At 44.2% G+C, this 21,254-nt stretch overlaps 1 protein-coding gene across 4 annotated transcripts in view; it reads left to right on the top strand.

Annotated features, from left to right (window-relative positions):
* THRA (thyroid hormone receptor alpha) overlaps positions 1–21,254 on the top strand; it is a 151,402-nt gene that overhangs the window by 72,681 nt on the left and 57,467 nt on the right. For 3 of the 4 annotated variants that reach the window (XM_061589355.1, XM_061589354.1, XM_061589356.1), the window contains one exon: positions 15,931–16,189. In XM_061589355.1, the coding sequence (XP_061445339.1) occupies positions 16,137–16,189 (53 nt within the window). In that variant the 5' untranslated portion in view covers positions 15,931–16,136. Of the gene's footprint in view, positions 1–9,242; positions 9,265–15,930; positions 16,190–21,254 lie in introns of those variants that run through there. The other variant, XM_061589357.1, reaches the window with a different exon arrangement.

Genomic DNA, 21,254 nt, shown 5'->3' with positions numbered 1-21,254 from the left:
TCACTGGAGGCCCTGTACAGCCCCACAGTAGTTTCTAAGTTTTACTAGGCACTGTTCACATGTCATTGGACCACACCTTTCCAGTTCTTATGAGCTAGGAACTTGACTTCAAACACAAATAGTAAGCTGAGACTTCTCAGGTTGCTGAATTCTGCACCAGATGAATTGTATGCATGAAATCTCACAAAGAATATACAGGGCCCTAATAATGCTTGCAGCTTTGCCTTGTTTGGTCTGGAAATGTTAGAGCACATGCTGTGGCCTCACTGATTGAGCACATGCTTTTTCATGCCTAAGGTTCCAGGTTCGGCCCCTGGCTTCCCTCAGTTAAGAGGCTCTTGGGCAGCAGAACAATGGAGGGCCTTTACAGGACACCCTGGAAAGTGGCTGCCTGTCAGAGTAGACCGGCCTAAGTAGACTAATGATCCAACTTGGAGTAAAGCAAAATTGCATATCTGAGATATGGATGATCGCAGAGAAGATCTGGGAACTTTGAAATGTTGTATTGTTTTGTCTTCAGGCTCTTTTCCTGAAATGCAATGTCTTTTTTGTACTGGATTTCTAGGAACCAGGTTCCTTGCAAGCTTATCAAGGGTCCCTTGCTGAGGATATCAGTTAACAGTGGCCCAGCTGCCCAAAAGACAGCTTGTCAACCATTTTGCTGATCGTCCCCTGCAATGTGCAGCTGTTGGGTGGTGTTCTAGGAATCACTCTCAGTATGTCACACCCCAAGAGCTGTAGCTGGGGATTGGAAAGGGGAGGTACCGTTTCAGGTTTTCAGTAGGTAGAGTGAAAATATTTCAGTAGGGGTTAGGGGCAAAATTCACAGCAAGGCTCAAAGCCTTGATTTTGGGATATTTAATATTATCTTTGCGGAAACTTTCCTAGAACCTTTTAAAGAAGAGTACTTGTCATGGTTGATTCTTACATCTTGTAAAAACTATACTGTATAAAATATAGGTGCTCCTAGGGTGTAATCAAAGACGGGAGGCTGACCCTTCCAAAATGATGCTCCAGCTGGGGCCTACTTGAACTGAGAGTGTACCCTAGAATGTGTCCCAGAATCCTTTGCACTACTCTGGGCAACGTTGCCAGGTGAGCAGTTTGGGATCCTTGTCCTGAAACCTTTAGAATTCTTGGTTTTGTTCAAAACTCTTGTATGGGGGGGGGAGAAGAGGGGGAGGAGAGAGCAATCTTGGACCTCACTTAAGCCACTTCACTTTAGAAGGGTAACCTCCAAGCATATGCATTGTTCCTCAGTCCTATCCTAGGTTGCATTATTGCCCCAGATTGGGGCAGTATCTGTAGCAAAGCAGATAAAAGCTTCTCTCCAGCCATCCAGTACAGCCTCTCACTGATGCATATATTAAATTTAATTTTCATAAATCCCTCTCCTGTATTGTCTTCCAACGAGCACAAGGCAATGTATACGAATATGTTCCCCATCTCCCATGTACTGCTTGTGGAGGGGTTTGGGAGATGAAAAGGGCAGCTTCAAATGTGACAAGTACAGGGAATAGCATCTCTTTGAGGAAGAAGTATGCAAACAGCATGTGGGACATCATGGGATGTTCCACGCTCACATCTATTTTACTGCATAGGCCTATGCTGAGAAGCAGTAATTGGCTTCCCCACATGTGACTGCTGCATGTGTAAGCAGCAAAGTAATATGTACTGTCATCATGTATCATAGCTGTAAATGAGAATGGGTGTAGTGTGAGTGTGTGATCTGTAAAATTCCTGGTTTAAATCTCACCCCAGCTATTAAATTCACTGTGACTTTAGGCAGGCTTCTGTCTCTCAGCCTTAGCTCTCCATCTGCAATATGCAGACCATAATACAGACCTACCTTTCAGGGTTGTTATAAGTCTTACAACCAGCTAATGGCTCAGTTCTGATGTCATGCTAAACCAGGTGGGGGGGGACCTTTGGCTCTCCAGATGTTGTTTTGAAATTGCTCTTAAAGATGTTTTAAAAACTTTTTTTTTTAAGATGGTTTTTGAGGTATTTTAAGATGTTTGTAGTGGTTTGTCTCTTGTTTCCTGCCCTGGTCTCCTTCTGGGAAGAAGGGCAGGATAGAAATTAAATTAATTAATTGAATAATTAATTGAATAATTAATTGAATAATTAATCGAATAATTAATCGAATAATTAATTAATTGAATAATTAATTGAATAATTAATTAATTGAATAATTAATTAATTAATTAATACAACTCCCATTATCCCTGGCCATTGACCATGCTTGCTGAGGTTGATGGGAGCTATAGCTCAGCAACATCTGAAGGGCCAAAGGTTCCCCACACCTGTGCTGAAACATAGTTTAGCACTACTACAGGAATGAACCTGGGCAAACTGAGGGCTTGCACACTCCTCCTTCCTACTCCTTTGCCAATGGTCTCAAGGAGGAAGTTGGAAGCCTCCACTTTGGTTACATCTAGCAAGGATAAAATGGTCAGTTTACACTATGGTTGGTGAACAAGCCAGGATTAGGAAACATGTTCCGATCCTTGCTTGTTTCAATAAACCATAGTTTAAGCTGCCCACAGTTTTGTCCTTGTTGGATGTAATGACAAACCACAGTCAAATTAAAAATGGAACGTATTCCTTCCAGTCACCTCATGGCTTCAAGGATGGCGCATGGAAGCCTGAGGCTCACACATGTTCATCCCTATAATGCTAAATCAGGAATGGGAAGTCAGTGGCCCTCCAGATGTTTGTTGGACTCCAATTCCCATCAACCCCAGCCAGCATGGCCAGTGATCAGGGATGATGGGAGCTGTAATCCAGCAACATCTGAAGGGCCACAGGTTCCCCATTCCGGTGCTAAGCCATGGTTTAGCATCATGTCTGAAACAAGCTAATGTAAATGAAGCGCTTTGAACAGTTGAAAGGTGCTGTGTAAATGCCATTGTCATACAATTGTTCCCCCCAAAATACTGATTGGAGTAACTGGGCTATTTGGGGAAGTGACTGTATCACTTGCCCGCTTGATCAAGAACACTGGTGGAACAGAAATGAAATTTTGTTGTAATTTGTTGCCTTTCTTTCATTTATTTATTTTAATTGACAGTTTAGATTGAACTTTTCAAAATTGCAGTTTGCTTTTCCACAAAGCAAATGCTCTCTCCAGCGGAACACTCCTGGCATAATCATTTATCAGTTTTTAGGCACCAAGATCTTGAATTCACTCAGGCCTTTGGTAAATAAGCCGGCCCTTATAGTGGTACTAATCTTTTGGTGGGGTGGGTAAGACTTGGCCTTATGATTGTTACTGAATTAGTATTTTAGTGATTTTGCATTATACATTCTTTTAAATCAGGTATGGGGAACTTTTGGCCAGATGTTGCTGAACTAAAACTCCCTGTCAGCCCAGCAAGCATAGCCAATGGCCAGGGATTCTGGGAGTTGTAGTTCAGTAACATCTGGAGGGGCAAAGATTCCACACCTCTGTCTTAAATTTTCTGGTTTTAATTGTTCTGTCTGTTGTATTTTACCTTCTTAAGTGTCTCAGGGACTTTTTTTTGTAGAAAGCAACTAACAAATGTAGTAGTAGTAGTAATTTTGAAATCTGTAATTGGTTTTGTAAATATAGTATTTCTTGCTTGCATCTACATTTCCCCCCAAAACGTTCTGTTCTGGAGAGACCCCACTCTGCATCCTGCACCCCCCTGCCCTCACCCCCCCCCACAGAGCGTAATGCCCCTTTAAGGTCAGCAAAGGATCATGCGTAGTCTAGAGTCCTTTTTAAGCAGAACCTATTATTGGACTGAAACACTCCTCCCCTTTAGATGAACAGCTAAAGCTTCAGTTTGTCTCTTGCCTGCTCCCCACTTCTCCCTGTGACCCCACTTTTTTTTTTAGTGGCTCTATGCTATACTTGCTGCCTTATAAATCCATCAAAGGAATTTCCCCCCTCAGCCAAGAAAAATGTGACCTACTTTCCGCCTCTCTAGTTTTCGTCAAAGGCACAGGCAAACAGCATGGGCAGGAAAGCCTCCGTAGTGGGGAGTAATTCTTGCTCCTCAACCTTCGCTCTCCAGTGTGTATTTGCTGTACTGGGGTGTCCTTTAACAGCTGTGCTATCTTGTTTCTTGGATGCTGAGAATTGTGGCTCTTGAACATTGCCAAGGCTGGCATCAGATTGCACCACACTATGAGGGTTTTTTGTTTTATTTTGTTTTTGCAAGGAATTCTCCCTCCCCCAAAACAATAAAAGGAAGGAGAATAGATGGGGGGGGCAGTGGCCCGTTTACAGGCACCTACAGCAAGGATGTGGAACCCATGGTTCTCCTAGATGCTGTTGGTCTCCAGCTCCCATCAGCCCCAGCCAGCTGGCCAGTGGTCAGGGATGATAGGAGCTGTTGTCCAGCAACACCCAGCAGGCACAAGTTCTCCACCCCTGACCTATAGAAACCCTTCCCCTGTTTGTCCTCCAACCTTTCCCTTTGTCTTTCATACACCATTCTTTCACCTGGATAATGGAGACTTACCTTTTGAGGCAAAAAAATTGCAAGCCCACATTGTACTTCTATTTTTATAAAATGTGCTCTTCTGTCATTTATGCTTCTTTTTTTCTTTCAAATCTCTTTATCTTCACAATGTCACAGCGGTGTAGGTCTTTAAGAAAACCATTTCACAGATAAGAGCAACTGAGGCTGAGAGAAACTGGCTTTCATTGGACTTCATAACGTCCTTTGAGCCCATGTTGCTCCTGTGGCAATTCAAAGGTGCTTGCCCAAGAGTATTCAATATTGATTCATCATGTACCCCTTAACACTTAAAACTCTCTTGACTTACAGAGGCGTTCAATTTGCTACCTACAACAAGTAAGAACCACTACCGGGCAGAGACACTTTACAGAGTTGGCTTTTGGTGGAGTTTTGGCCATGAGTGTGTGGGTAAGAAGGCTAGTAAAAAATGATGTGAAGGCTATTTGCAAAGCTGCTTGTTCTTGGAGTCAGGGTAGTTAAATAGTGATAGGACAGATTCTCCTTCCAGGGCTTAATAGCGTAATCCTATGCATGTCTACTCCAAATAAAGTCCCACTGCGTTCTGTGAGACTTACTCCTGTGTAAGTGGGTATAGGGTTGTATGTTAAGGATAGCTTTTTGAATCCACAATAGCAATTATGAGCACAGAAGCAGGCATGGTCATTATTCCAGACAAATTATTCCAGAGTACAGATGTTAAGGAGCACTTTGTACCCCAGTGTTTGATTTCTTTTAATGGGGGGAGCTGAGGGCCCCAAGCTTGCCAGAAAAATCTCCTCCTTTGCCCTACATGACTTTCCATCCTACCAATTCCTGGACTGTGTATGTACTAGTTATGGTTTCTTGCTTGTGAACCAAAGGCTTGCTGCAATATACTGAGAGGCACTGTTGCTTTCGTTGTTCCATGGGTACTGGGGATAAATCCTGCTGTGGAAAATAGTCTCCAGGGTGGGGGAGGGGTTTAAATCCTGGCTAGTCCTAGCCCAGGTTAAGCCCTGATCCATTAGCCTGCTGAGTTAATAACAAGTGAAGAGACACCACCAGTGTTGAATTTTTAACACAGAAATACTGGGACTCAAGTTTATTGGGGAGCCATACATTGTTGTTGTTGTATTTAGTATTCGGGGGTCTGGTGAGTGGTTTATTATTTTAAAACATGAAGTTCATGATTGTGTGTGTGTGTAAAAAAATCTTACTTATTGTAAGCCATCCAGGGAACTTGGAGCAGCATACAAATGTTGAATATTTTATTACGCCACTGATAGGTGTATTACTCTGCAACATAAGCCAAAAAAGATCCCTAGTCCCAAGAAGCTCAGAAGCTCAAGTTTCATAGAGTGAAGAGGACAGTCAGTTTTCTGATCTTGAAGACATTCCCTCTCACCCCAAATGTGCAGAGGTAGGCTGTGGATTATTCCATGGTTAGGTCAATGCATCTTGCTCATCTTCAGAGGAACTTCTTTTTAAAAGGTTCCTAGGCTGAGTCCTGCCGTTGAAAACTGGTTCCCAGGCTAAGCCCCGTGATAAAGCCTCCACTTCCCTGTGCCAACTAGTAGGGTTAGGGCGATCTGTGGGAGACTTCAGTTCCTCCTTTCTAGTATAGAGGGATGTGGAAATTGTGGAAACAAGTCTTTTCTTGTTGGTTTTGGTGGGGGGTGGGGTAGGCACCAGCGGTTGCATGTCTTGCATTACTGAGGAAGGCACCAGCTAACTCAGGCTTCCTCAAGGACAATCCTCCTGACTTAGCAGAGGAAATTAGGTGAGCATTGTGCCACCTTCTTGCTTGAGAACCTAACTAGAGCTGTACATGCCCAGGTGGGCCCAGAGATCTGTCCCTTTAGCCCAGGAATGGGAAACCTGTGGCTTTCCAGGTATTGCTGGACTCCAGCTCCTGTCATTCCCGGCTGTTGGTCATTTTGGCTGGGGCTGATGGGAACTGGAGTCCAACATCATATGGAGGCGGCACATTCCCCACCTGTATATTATAAGAACCTGCCTTGCGCCTCCCTTCTGTGTTCTGATAAAACGTCGGTGGCCCAAATGTACCCTACTCTGACACCATCTCCAGAAAGTGTGTTTGCTCTCAGCAAGGCTCCACGAACCCATTAGCTAATGGAGCGAATGAGCCCTTTTGTGATACTGCTTTTCCAACATATTGTGTGTGTATACACACGGTGCCCTGATGGGTCTGAAAGTATCCCCCCGCCCCGAGGGAATAGGGCGGCAGTGTGTACCTTAAGGATAAAAGGCAGGGATGGTTAGTGCTCAAACCTCCCCCTGCAGCATGCGACTTGACTTGCTTGCTTGAGCCATCTGGAGCTCGTTTGTCTCTGTAGGACTCTTTTCTGCAGTGTGTGTGTGTGCGCTCTCAGTTCCTGGTGCACTGTGGCCTGGGCTGGCTTGATCTGTGGGTGGACAGTGAGTGGAGCATTGTGTCTGTTAGTGTGTAGGCTGTGAGCCAAGAAGTTCTTGGTGCATATAAGATCTAAGCATGAAATCACTGACTGGCCTTTGGCAAGCCACTGTTCTCTCAGCCTTAACTCACATCATCCTTGGCCATCTACACGCTGGGAATAAGCACTGCTCTAACTTGCAGGACTATTGTTATGATTACATGTGGATAGCACAAGAGGTAGCAATTTACAGGTACGACTCAGAGGACTCATGAGCCTGGCTATGGCTTGTGTCCTTGCCCTGCCTGCCAGACTCAAAGCCCGCACCAGGGCACAGGGAAGGCTGCATGTGTACTGTAGCCTGCACTACAAAATGATATTATCTCATGCTTTGGACTTGAATTGTGGCGCCCTGGCCAAAATAAGGTTTGGCTGCCACTGGGTGCACTGAGGTAATCTATATGGAACACTTGGAAATATGGTGCAAGGAATGCAATATGTTTAATTAAATAATTGTGACATTGCCTTTAGATAAGTGGGTTTGGCTAAATGGCCTTGATTTTTACAGGGCAGTGCTAATTTGGCATGGCAGACACATTTGCTGCTAGTCTGGTGCGTTTCTTCTACTGAACATCTGAAAGGGAGAACTAGGTCCCTAATTGTGTTGGAGCAAACTGTTTTCCTTATTCCCACTGTGTGTCCACTGTATGTCCTAATATGCTTCATTGTGGTTTTCTCTAGGGGATGTATGGTGAAAAAGCAGCCAACTTTTGTATGCCATACAGGATCAGCTTTCTGATTTGAAGGAGAGGAGTACAGTAATTGCTCTACTTTGCAAACATCTTGCAGATCCTCTTTTTTTTTCCCTTGCCCCCATAAGGACAAGAAACTTGCTCTTTAATAAATCACACATGCCCTGCGGTGTATTCAGAGTATGTGATTAGTCTACAGTGCAAAGTCAGAACTGCTGCCTGTACCCCTGTGCTAAATGGGAGCAACATGGAGTAAACTGACACCCATATAAACCAACCACAGGAAGCCCCTACCCTTTCCCCCTCTTTTTGTTTCTGAACACCACACTAGAAATGAGAGCAGCAGATTTTGCAACTGTGTAGAAAGTAGGAGATGGGAAGAGTTTGCTTTAAGGAGCAGAAATGGAGGACACTTACCCTTTCCACAGCATATTTCCTTGCAGACCCTCTCCTCAGGCACTTTCCTCCCAGCTGGGGTATTCACTCTGGAAATGGACTTGGCTGAGAGAAAAACATATTGAGAAAGAGGGGGAGGTAAACTATGGGCCCTCAATCAGACTTGCTCCCCAGTGTCTGTATCTATATGATTGTGGTAGGTCAGGGCTTAAACCTCTGGGATTTGCTGCTATCGTGTCTGGCCATTCCTGCCCTTAGTGGGCCTAGACTTCAAGCAGCAACCACCAAAAAAAAAGAGGAAGAGCAAAAAAGCTGTGTTGAAGATGTCTCTACAGCAGCCTTCCTCAACCTGGTGCCATCTGGAGGGCTCCAGGTTGGGAAAGGCTGGTCTGCTGCATACCACACCCTCCTCCTCCTCCCTACCCGCAGCTTGGCCCGGGTGTGGGGAGATTAATCACACACTGGAGTTGGGCCAACAAACCTGTCTCCTGACGTTTCAGCTGTTTCTGGCAGGGTCCTAAGCAGTACATTCCTAGCTTGGACCATCGCTGCCATAGCTTCCTACATTTTAAGTTCTGCAGCAAGTATAGCGAGAAGTTTGGAAACCGCACATGCAATGTTTATTGCATGTTCAGTAACCACAGTGAGATTTGGAAAGGGGCTGGGAGGAGGCGGGAAGCAGGAGCAGCCTTGAGTCCTTTCTCTCCTCCTGGTGGCAAATATCCCTTGCTTCCAAAGAGTTTTTTTTGCCTCCCAAGGTTTTCCAAATTCTACAAAGACAACAAAATCCCAAATTTAGCAGCCATTGGTCTGAAAAACAGTCATTGTGTGCAAACTTGGAGCAGTTTGTCAGCTTTTTGTCTGCTTTTAAAAGCAATGATAATAGATTTGTTTCTAATGGTCCTTGCCCTGCCCAGCCTCTCGGGAGCAGGGAAAACTTGGAATTAAAACCAAACCAAAATAAATAAAAATTAAGACGGCTTAATTGGCATTGTATGTCATGAGAGCGGCAGAATCCCAAATGAAACAGTGGTTAGAATCAGTTGTGGGTAGTTCTGGCGCACAGTATTTGACTCCTTCGGAGCAGGAGGAAACGGCAACAGAGTGGCCTTTTCAAAGGTAACCAGCCTCCATCTTCCCATAGTCAGTACCAGGGAACGTTGACAACTCTCTCACTCTCTTAAACAGGAGCAACAGTAGTTTACATCACAGGAAAGTTCAGCCTTGCAGGTATTCAGAATACATTACCAAATTTATCTGTGTAGCCAAGCTTTTAAGTTTGCAATAGTTTGTAATACTGTAATATTACAAACTGGTAATATTAATTATTGGTCTTACTTTATGGTGTACTGGTGTGCATCTATGTGTATTTGATAGTTATATAATTTAGATTGTTGCTTACAAAATACCCACTATTATGACAGTTGTGGTGGAGGTTGAGAGATATATTGTATTGCAAGGACCCCTGGGAAGGGGTTGGAATGCATATCTGTGTGCAGATGCTTGCTGCAGCTCCCTGCAAGATCTTTGTCAGTCAGGAGTTGGATCACTCAGTATTGGGGGCAAAGGGCTGTTATTTTTACCCTCGTTGCAACAGTCCTCCCTACATGCAGCACTTTGATTTTGCCCACAGAAGTGAGTGAATGATGTTTCATAATGAGATGTGGGCTCAGCCTGGTGTAGCGTAGCAGCTGAGAGCCTGAGCTAGAAGTCCCTGGTTTGAGTCTCGCTCCTGCCATGAAGCCTTAGGTAGGCCGCTTCTAGTTCGGCATCATTCCCCTGCCTGCAGTAGGGAGATGACAATACCGGCCTGCCTGACCATGTCGTTGCAAGGGTTAAAAGAATATAAATGTAAAGTGAAGTGTTCTGAAGGTTTGAAAGCACGGCATAACTGATAAAAAAAGTTAACACTGCTCCCTGCCATTGGTGACCCCAGCCATTTCAGAATCAAGCTTGTTCCAATCTGTAAGGCTCCACCTCCCTCATCCCTGTTGCCCCTTTCTGTTCTGTTCTTTTTCAACCCAAGGGACACATTGCCTCATGGACCACCTTTCCAGGGGTGCAGGCCAGTGGTGGGTGGGACCAGAGGTAGTGGGCAGAGCAACAGGTATGATTCTTTGTACAGTGGGCCAGGGTGGACAGAGGGTAAATTGGAAACTACTGGTAGATCTTGGGGTGATTTGAAATAGACTGGCAGAAAATTCTGATCTCCCAATGGTTTAACAATAGCACAACAAAAAGGCTCCCCCATACACAAACACACATTCTAAATTAGATTGCTCAAACGAAAAAATGTTTGGGGGGGGATTAGAAGTAGATTTGTGTGTGTGAAAGGCCTCTGCGAGATGAATTTGGGAATATTCATTATTGCTACTAAATAATTTTTCCCTTGTTTTAGACAGAGTGGTACAGAAGTAGCGAAGCATGTCAGTACTACTGAGTGTTAATGGGGAATCTAACTGCCTTTCTCTTCTCTCAAAAGGCCAGGAGCAGCACACACTTTCTGGTGCCTTGGCATATGGCTCTAGGAATGAATGAAAACAATAATGAATGTTGTTACGTAAGAGTTCTCCGCCTGCACCCCATGATTCCGCAGCACCAGGGTTCAAAGCAGCATTCTCCCTGCAGGCATTCCCCTCCCCCCTCCCTCCAGCCTGCATTTATTCACTTCCTGCAGGGGTTTCAAGCCAGCATTCCCTCCAGCCACATGGTTACTCTCTTCAATGTAGCTACTTCCCACCCACCTACCCCCCCATTGGTGCTCCCCATCCAAAAGCGTTCTGCCCCCACGTCCCCAGTTCCCAGCCATGCTCTTTACAGTCCATTCCAGGAGGGTCTAATCCCCATGGGGAGGTCACTTGAGGACACAGCTGCCCCCTCTGCCCCCATCATTGTTTTTACTTCTGGGGAGGCCGGTGGGTCTTGCTATTTTCATGTTTCCTTTGATGTTACAGTTTTGGCAATGTTCCAGAGAGTTGCAAGTTTTCTTACAGAGTGCTTTGCATGGGGGGGGGAAGGGAATGGCAGAGGAACAAATATGTGCATGGATGGAAGAGGAGGGGTCCAATTCTACCATAACAGCATCCTAACGCTCCTCTTAACCTCTGCATGGAGCAGAGGACATGGGATTCCAATCAGTGGCAGATCACACTACAGTTGTGGTTTCGGGAAGTTGAGGCAGCATTCCTCCCCTCCCCTGCTACTGCTGTTGGAAGGACCCTGCCTCTTCCTTATTTTGATCATCTCTATCTGCCCATCTCCCCTTTCTTGTTGAGACAAGGTTTCTATAATGCCTCCCCCCCTCAATGTCCAGACTAACCTCCTCTATTACATTTCTGTTGCTCTTAAGAGAGGAAGTCACTATGGTGATTTTTAAAAAGAGGAGTTCAAGGGCTCAGCCCTACCTGCTGACTTGAAAGCCTGGGCACCCAAGGTGGGGGCTGCCTCCAAGTGTATATGTTAGTGAAAGTTTACTCTACACATGCTCAGAGGCATTATTGCACTTCCCATGTTCAAAGATGCTGGCACTGAAAGCAGGCTCTGGAGTTAAACCTAAGAGCACCCCTGGGTGGGTGAGGTAGTTCAGATTTGAACCCCAAATCCCTCACTCTGTTGGGCTGATGCATCTTCCCAAAGCTGATGGGGAAGGGAGAGAAAATAGCCAGGGCTATTTCCTGTTTGCATGAATTTTGTTTAATTATATGCAAAGTAATAGTCTGTGCCACCCAGCAATGAAGTAAAGATTCCCCCCTTTTTTGAAAGACTGTAGATATAAACCAGTTGGGGCCCGTTAAAACCCGTCTGACAGCTTCTTTACCCCCCTTCTCCCAGCCCAGTTCTTTCTAGTCTTAGAGGGGTGGGTGTGTTTTCAAACTGTCAATCTATAAATGCAGCAAGGAGCTGCGGTACAACCTGGTGTTGGAGGTTCTTCTGCCGCTGGTGGACCTGGGCCAGAATTTTCTCTTTCCAAGTAGTGTGTGAGCACATGGACTGTGTAATATGATTCTAGAATTCATTGCTGCTAGATGTAGCAATGGCTATTAGTTTGGATTACTTTTTCTCTTCTTTTATATCCCATCTTCCCTCGAAGGAGCTCAAGGGGTGCCACACATGACTGTGTAGGGATTTGAACCTGGGTCTCCCGCAAGCCTAGTCCAACACTCTAGCCCAGGGATGGGGAAACTGTGGCCCTTCAAATATTGCTGGACTCCATCATTCCTCATCTTTGGCCATGCTGGCTGGAGCTGATGAAAGTTGTGAGTCCAGCAACATCTGGAAGACTACAGGTTGCCCATTCCTGCAGTAGCCATTACACCACACTGGCTTTAAAAAAAAAGAAAAAAGATTGCCCCAGTTCACTGAGGATAGAAGTCGGTGATTGTTAACTGTGATAGCACAACTGACCCTCCATGTTTCAGGAAAGTTGACTTCTGAGTACCAGATGCTGAGGAAAGAAAATGGGATGGTCGGTATGTCCACATCCTGTTCCTGACTTTCCCAAGGTCATCTGGCTTGGCTGTTGTTTGAGATGGAACTATGGACTGGTGCAGACTTCTAGTCTTGTCTACTTTACTTGGTAGATGGTGCTGGGGAGGAGTCAGTGGTCATGGTGCACATTGGCACCTGTGACATGGGGAAATGAAGTTGTGAGGCCCTGGAAGCAAAATTTAGGTTGCTAGGTAGGATGCCGAAAGCTAGGACCTCCAAGGTAGCTCTGTCTGAAATGATACTGCTTCCATGTGCAGGGCCAGCTAGATAGGCACAGCTTTGTAGTCTCAAGGTGTGGATGAGACAATGGTGTCGAGAGGAGGGGTTTAGATTTGTTAGGCACTGGGGAACTTTTTGGGACAAACCAGGCCTGTACAAAAAGGACAGGCTCCACTGGGATGGTATCAGACTGCTGGTGCTTAAAATCAAAAAGGTAGCAGAACAGCGTTTATACTCATGGCGGGGGGAAAGTTGACAGTAGCTGAGGAGGAACCAGTTCAGAACAAATCTTCCCCCCTAAGATAAAGACAAAACAAATGATGGAAACATAAATGGGGTATGCCTAGAACTAGGCATTGTGAGAGCAGGGGCACAGGATGGTAATCCAGACAGGCCAAACCAAAAGTGCCAAAGACATCTGAAGAGAGATACCGTATACAAATGTTGATATGCTAATGCTAGAAGCTTCCAAGCCAAGATAGGAGAACTGGAGTGGTTGGTCTTAAAGGACAGCACGGATATAGTGAGCATAATAGAAATGTGGTGGAATGGAGAAAACCAATGGGACACTGTTGTCCCTGGATATAAACAATATTGGAAGGACGTATTGAAAGAGGTGTTGCTCTATTATGTGAAAGAAGGCATTGAATCCAGCAAGCTAGAAACTCCAGAAGAGGCAGACTATTCCACAGAATCATTGTGGGTGGTGATACCAGGTCCCAAGAGTAATTTAGTACTGGGGACATTCTATCATCCCCCTGATCAAAATGCTCAGGGGGATCTTGAGATTAAAAATGAAATTGAGGAAGGATCCACACTAGGAAATGTTGTAGTAATGGGTGACTTCAACTACCTTGACATAGACTGGCTGCATATGTGTTCCAGTCATGATAAAGAAGTAAAAAATTTAGATACCCTAAATGACTGTGCCCTAGAAGTTGGTCATGGAGCCAACCAGAGGATTGCAACCCTAGGCTTAATCTTAAGTGGCGCCCAAGACTGATACGATATGTAAGTGTTGTGGAACCGATTGGGAGCAGTGTGCATAGTGTAATTAAATTAAACATACATGTAAATGGTAATTTCCAAGAAAATCCAACACTGGAAGGGAGTCTGAGGACTAAGGCAGATAGTGGTGATGAGATGAAGTCCTAGGCTTAATAAACAAAATAAAAACTGACAAACTGCTGGGTCCGGCAGGCATTCACCCTAGAGTTCTCAAAGAACTCAAATGTGTGATAGCTGATCTTTAACAAAAATATGCAACTTGTTCCTCAGATCTGCCTCTGTAACTGAGGACTGGAAAATGGTCAATGTAATGCCAATCTTTAAAAAGGGATGCAAGGGGGATCCTGGAAATTACAGGCCAGTTAGCTTAACATCTGTCATGGGAAAACTGGTAGAAAGTATTATTAAAGATAAAATTACCAAGCATATAGAAGAACAAGCCTTGCTGAAGCAGAGCCAGCATGGCTTCTGCAAGGGTAAGTCTTGTCTCACTAACCTACTGAATTCTTTGAGAGTGTCAACAAGCATATAGATAGAGGTGATCAGGTTATCATAGTGTACTTGGACTTTCAAAAGCTTTTGACAAGGTTTACTGATGATACTAAATTGTTCAGGGTTGTTAAAAAGAGATTGTGAAGAGCTCCAAAAGGATCTCTCCAAACTAAGTGAATGGGCGGGAAAATGGCAAATGCAATTCAGTGTGAACAAGTGTAAAGTGATGCATGTCAAGGCAAAAAAATCTTAATTTCACATATATGCTCATGGAGTCTGAACTGGCAGTGACTGACCAGAAAACAAGACCTTGGGGTCATAGTGGATAGCTCGATGAAGGTGTGCAGCAGCTGTGAACAGGCAAATTCCATGCTAGGGATCTTTAGTAAAGGTAGTGAAAATAAATCTGCTGATATCATAATGCCCTTATACGAATCTATGGTGTGACCGCATTTGGAATCCTGTGTAAAGTTGTGGTTGCCTCACCTCAAACAGGTATATTGCAGAGCTGGAAAAGGGTCAGAAAAGGGCAGCCAAGATGATCAAGGGGATTGAGTGACTCCCCTCTGAGGAAGGTTTGTGGTATTTGAGGCTTTATAGTTTAGAGAAAAGGCAAGTAAGAGGTGACGTGATAGACATTTATAAAATTATTCATGGCATGGAGAGAGTGGATAGAAAGTTTTTCTTCCTCTGAACTCATGGACATCCAATGAAGCTGAATGCTGGAAGATTCAGAACATACAAAATAAAGTATTTTGTCACCCAGCACATCATTAAACTGTAGAACCCGCTCCCACAAGAGGCAGTGATGGCCATCAACTTGGAGGGCTTTAAAAGAGGATTAGACAAATTCCATGGAGGATAACAGTATCAAAGGCTACTAGCCACAATGGCTATGCTCTGTTTCCACAGTCGAAGGCGGTATGCTTCTGAATACTGGTTACTGGAAACCACATAGGAGGAGGAAGAGTGCTTTTGAGCTCAGGTCCTGCTTGTGGGCTTCCCATGGGCATCTGGTTGGCCACTGTGAGAACAGGATGCTGGACTAGATGGGCCACTGGCCTGATCCAGCAGGCTCTTCTTTATGGTGAAAAATAATGGCTTGCTTAGGGACATCACGTGAGTTCATAGCAGAGGTGAAATTTGAATCAGAGACCTCCTGGTTCACAGCTCACACTCTTAGCTGCTACTCTACCTCACTCTTGAGGGTAGCAGTCAAGAAATGTGATGCTCAGAGTCATCCTCCAGTTCTTGATTTTCATTCTTCAAAAAGAGTTGAGTTTCAAGTCTTCATGGAAAACTTGTGGGGCTGCAGCTAGTATTATTTCAAGTGATGCAGAAATGATATGCAGGACAACTTATATTCATTATTAAATTTGTGGGGGGGAATTGGGTGCAGTCAAATATTAGTGAAATTCTGCAAAGCAAGCAGGCTTTTGCACAATTAATCCTGCATGATGTAGCAGTTTTGAGGTGCAAAAAATGGGAACTGGGGGTGGAACAAGAGCTAGAATTTGCACAACTCCAGAGTTCACAACCAATATTAAAGTAGAATTGTGATCAGGATCGATGAAATGCCAGCCTTTTTAAAAATTGCTGTTTGACGTTCTGAAGTTGCAGAGATAGGTGGGATGGGCATAAAAATGTGAATTAAAACACCAAACTGTTTCTCCCTGCTTATCTTTGTAGGTCTTGTCCTTTCGTTTTGCCCCAGAATGCTTGCTGTTTGCCGACACTGAGGGAGGCACAATGGGGCTTGCCTCCTAACTCCAGTTAACAGCCCCCTCCATCCCAAATCCCAAACCCACATCTGTCGTGGCGACCGTGGAGTGTCGCCTCTGGGGGCGGAGCCCACCTCGGTCTCTCCTTATTGGTTCTGGATGGAATTGCGGTGAATGGAACAGAAGCCCAGCACGGTGGAGTGCCTGTCAGAGCCAGAGGACACCCGGTAAGGCCACATAGCAGATGGCAACCTAATGTGCATTGCAGATTTTGAAGTTCCCCTGGCATGTACCCCAGCTGCATTCTTCATGGTTTGCTTCAAAAGGTTCATCAAGCTTTCAGTTTAGTTCTGGAAATGCCACTGGTTGGAATGTAAGCATCTGTTCATTTCGGTTTTCTCCATTTGTCCACTCTTAAATTTAGTTCTCTAAATTTCTGCAGCAGTTTCCAATTTAAAAAAAAAAATCCTCACAAAAATTCTTGAGCATTTCAATGCAAATCTTTCCCAGCAAACACATTTTTGTATGCAGTTTTAACTATTGTGTCAAAGCAAGCAATTTCTCTTAATATAATGCATTTTTGTATATTATTTTCACTATCAATTTTTATGCACCCTTGCCCCTAATATATGCATTTTTGTAAACATTTTTTGGTTGGAAAACTGCATTGCAAAATGTGAATAAGTGCAAATTTTAAAGGCTGTCTGTCTTGCGGTTCTCATATTGTTTCGGAAAGTGCAAATTTGATAGATTCAGCTTGAAATGCAAACAGAACTGAATTTCTTCCCTACCCTAGCCATTGGTATAGTTCCTTTCCCAGTTAAGGGGACATCCTTCCTAATAGCAATGTGACAAGTAGGACTTGTGACAAAATGTCTTCACCCTCTAATTTGACCGCTGCTGTGCAGGATTCCAAGCTTTCCAGCCAGTCATGCTTTCCTGCAGGACACTGTAAGTTGTCAAGGGCGCAAGAAAGCCAATTTGCTCTTTTCCCATCCCCCGTGGTTTTCCATTTTTCTTTTCAAATTGATGGTCAACATTCCGGAGGTCCCTCTGAGCATGCTCAGTCCTCATTGGCCTGTTGTCTTAGAAGGAATGTTTGTCCCCTTTGTGTGTGTGTGTGTGTGTGTGTGTGTTTTTGCACTTCTCCAAATCCTTCATTTTTGTCTGCATGATGACACTAAATTTGCTGTTAGAAGGAGTGATGAAGTGTGTGCAGTTAAAAGGACCAGTGTGATTTTAGACTGTTTCCAAGATGTGAGTCCCACATTTCTATATTCATACCCTGCAAGCAAGCATTGAACTTTGTACTGGATGTTGAATTCAGCATCTTGTGTATCTTGGCTTTCTTCCTTTAAAAAAGAAGAAGAAGAATTCATCTGGTATCATCTCTCTGACTCCCATTGTGGCTGATCAAATGCTTTTTAATATATTTAGGGAGGGGCAACTTGTGAGCTAGGCAAGCCATAAGTCTCTAGTTCTCCACTGTTTACATGTGGGGGTAGCATATTGCATTACATTAGTAATTTCCAAATGGTGTACCAGGGCACATTATTATGCCGTATGATAGCATTTCACAAGGAAATCATTAGTTAAAGGCTCCTGAGGCCAAGCCAACTACCCACTAAGGAGTCTGCCCACTGTCTCTCTGGGCCACTTACTCTGTTTTTGCTTCCGCTCAGCCTCCATTAGGGATGGGTAATTCTGCCATGTGTCTCCAGGACATGTGATTGGATCATTCAACTTCTACTATGGATACGCAGCTTAATTATTTGCCTTTTGAGGAAGCGGCCAGTTGCATCTCTGCATGAGTCAGTGTACTTACTGGGCTTGCTTTTGCAATCAAGAAACACCCTTCAAAAGCGTAACTTACACAGAAATGGGGCGAGTGGACAACTCTTACATACTCCTAAAGTAAAGCTGATATTTGGATATAAAAGCTTCTCCAGACTGTCACTATTTTAGGTGAGATTCAAGTCACATCCTGGCAAATTCAGGCTGTGCAATTCAAGCTGATTTGGAGCTCTTGCAAAACAAACCTGCTTTCCCAAAGGATTGGACGTTTTTTGCTAAGGAAAGTATGGGAAAATGCACTGGAAAGTGTGGAATAATGCTTGTTTTAATGTCACTCATATCCGCACCATACATTTAAAGCATATTGCTTTCCCCAAAGAATTCTGGGAACTATAGTTTGCCTCCCTTAACAAATTACAGTTCCCAGGATTCTTTGCAGGAAACAGTGTTTATGATTTGGATGTTGCTGTTATCTGATCTTCACAGAAACAAGTCATGATTAATGCTCATTGAATAACGGAGTTGTCTAATCTTCCCACAAACAAATCAGGCCTGAATGCTCATTACACCGATTGTCTGGAATTGACCTACGTGAAGTGTGCCTCCAGGGCTTATTTTTCTTTTCTTCTCTGAATTTCAAGTGTGGCTCAGGTATCAGAAGTTTGGTAACACTACAGTTACATGTTCCATTGAGTCCTTTTACAGGTATATAGTTTGGTGTTTGTTTTTAATCTGATTAGTCCATGCAAAACAGGAGAAACATTTACACGAAAGACTGTCTTGTTACTTGTAGAGATGGAGCAGTTTCTGAGCATACGTTCTATAGGGCCAAGCTGTGAAACTGTATGTGTGGTGCACTGTGAGTGGGTGCCCGCATGTGGTTGGGGTGCCCAACTATGGATGTGTGAATGAGGGCACAAACGTGTGATGGCGTGATAGTCCAAAATGTTTCTGATAATATCTCATTGTACATTTATGGCATTGGTAGGGGAATCAACTCACACAGCTAGATGAACATACCTTTTTTTGCTGTGGTTAATTAGGAACAAAGTATTAACGACTGTTGTTAGATAATACCCCAAATTGTATTTTTCATTCTCCCACAAAAATTCTTCCTTGTTCTCTACCTTATCTATCCGACCTGTCTCTCTTGATGCCATTGGCTGAACTGCTCTGGTATCACAGCGTGTAAATTGGGGGAGGGGCGGTCTTGACTGGCATGCTATTGGTTTACATGCTCTGAAGTTGCAGAGTGTTTCATGGACTTTGGAGGTATTAAAATTTGAATCGCCAGGATGCGCTAATTTGGTAAGCGTTGCCTCTGAGCAATTAGCTTTTGAATGACATACATAAGAAGTTGCTTCTTACTGGAGTCGGACAAGCTGATCCATCTGGCCCATAATCGTCGGCTCCAGTTGACAGTGGATCTCTAGGGTACCAGGCAGAAGATTTCCCCTATCCCTGTTGTGCTTCCTGAGATCCTTTTAATCAAAGGCTGAACCTGGGCCCTTCTGCCTGCCAGGCATAGGCTCTCCCACGAAACTATAGCATCTCTCATAGCTCCTTGGCTTGCGTTGGTGAAAACACTCAGATGGATGATCGTTGTTGCGTACATATATGATCAGTGATTAAGACAATGCAGCACTTTCAATGGACAACTTGCTTGCGGGATGGTGGTGGTATCTGTTTTCTTTCTCCTTACTTTTGCACAGATTTCACACTTGCTTATGCGCATATTAACTCTGACCTCGACCCTTGATAGACTGAAGCTGAATGTGCGACCTGTCTCCATTGAAAAGTCTGGTTGCTGACATTAGAGGGAAAGTTCTGTCTGTATAAAGTGTTTTTCTTTTAGGTTGCAAATGATTTAATATTGGTATATGTGGGCAAGGTGGATGCTAGCTTGTGGGCTAGTAATTTTCGTGGCCTTCTTTGCCAGGCTTTGTTCCATGTGTTTTGATTTGGCTGGGGAACCAACATGGCAACAGCTCTGGAGACAGAAGACTTGATGTGAAAACATGCATTCTTGGACTTAATGCCCCAAGGGCCACATGTGAAAGAGCTTAATACAGCTGTGCAAGGACTCATGTCTGAGTCCACGAGCACGCACAGGATTTGCTAGAATCATAAGCTGATGCAGATGCTGGCTTGCAGCTGCGTTCTTAGCACAATTTGCAAGTGACAAAATTTCAGCTCATATGGCAAAGATTGGCATTCCAAAGAAGCCGCCAGTTCACATTGCTATAGCCTTTTTGCAGAGAGTGCAGTCCACAGCAGTAGAATTTGGCATCAGGCTTGGAATCTGACATCCTGAAAAATGTCAGCTTTCTTGTTCTGGTCTTCTTTTTTGTATTTTATTTGCAAAACAGCATCAAGTTTTAAACTTTGGGGATTTTAAAGGCACAGCTTGGGAATGAAGAGAGGGTTGGAAACCAGATAAGGGCTTGGCAAGGGTATTCCAATGGTCAGGTGGTAGGTGTTAAGTTGCCCTGCCTGGCTCCTTCCCCCTTAGCCACTGTTCCTTGGCTGTCCTAGTCACCTAGTCCCAATTGCTACTCCCTTCTCCCTAAATCAGATTTGCTAGTCACCCTGGAAGGGAAGTGGTGGTATGTTGCTTGGGTGGATGGATGGTTTGTGCCATCTAGAATCCATGGTTACCTTGGTGTAGTACGCCAGTCTCTGCATGTAATTTGCTGTGGTCAGTGGTGGCAGGTGGCAGTGGGGGTGCAAAATATGTTGTAAAAAATTATACATTCTCTTTTATTTTCCTTTCCTTTCTAAAAACAAACTTTTTATACATTTTCATGTCAGAATTCTTTAAGAGTATTTATTTACCATGACGTTAGCAAACAACTGTGTGATCTGTGTAACAATCCCAGCCTGTATGTTACACAAGGCGTAAGAGCATTTTGTGCCACCTACTTCAACACAGAAAAATGGTGCCTCCCAGGCAGTGAATGTTTGGGAAACATGGGGTTTGGAGGTTAAAGACCCTCCTCATATCCCTGCTGAGCTGCAAATAAAATAAGAATTTTGTTTTGAATCAGAACAAAGTCTGCCCAGGATTAATCTGTCCGCTAGCATTGGCAAGTAAAAAGTCACTGGGTACTCACAAGCGGGGCATGGAGGTGATGGCCTTCCCCTGTGGTTTGTCTATACCATCTTGCATTCAGAGGTATACTGCCCCTGTATGTGGAGGCTCCATTTGTCTATCATGGTTAACAGTCCATGAAGCTCACCAAATAGCCTTGGCCAGCTCTCAGCTGAACCTGCCACACATGGTTATTGTCTGGAATTTAGGATGCTGAAAAGTGTCATAGTTTGGAGAGATGCTTGGTGCCTTCAGACTCCATTGCCTGTTCCAGGATGCAGTAAATCAGAGTGTTGCATTTGGACATGGGAGATCCAGGTTCAACCACCATGAAGCTCATTGAGTGTCTTTTGGCCAGTCATAGTATGTCTTTGGCAAATCTACCTTGCTGGGTGGTGGTTGTAAGA

Source organism: Rhineura floridana, chromosome 11, assembly GCF_030035675.1.
Source record: "Rhineura floridana isolate rRhiFlo1 chromosome 11, rRhiFlo1.hap2, whole genome shotgun sequence".
Lineage (NCBI taxonomy): Eukaryota > Metazoa > Chordata > Lepidosauria > Squamata > Rhineuridae > Rhineura > Rhineura floridana.
This window is presented reverse-complemented; position numbering and strand designations above follow the sequence as displayed.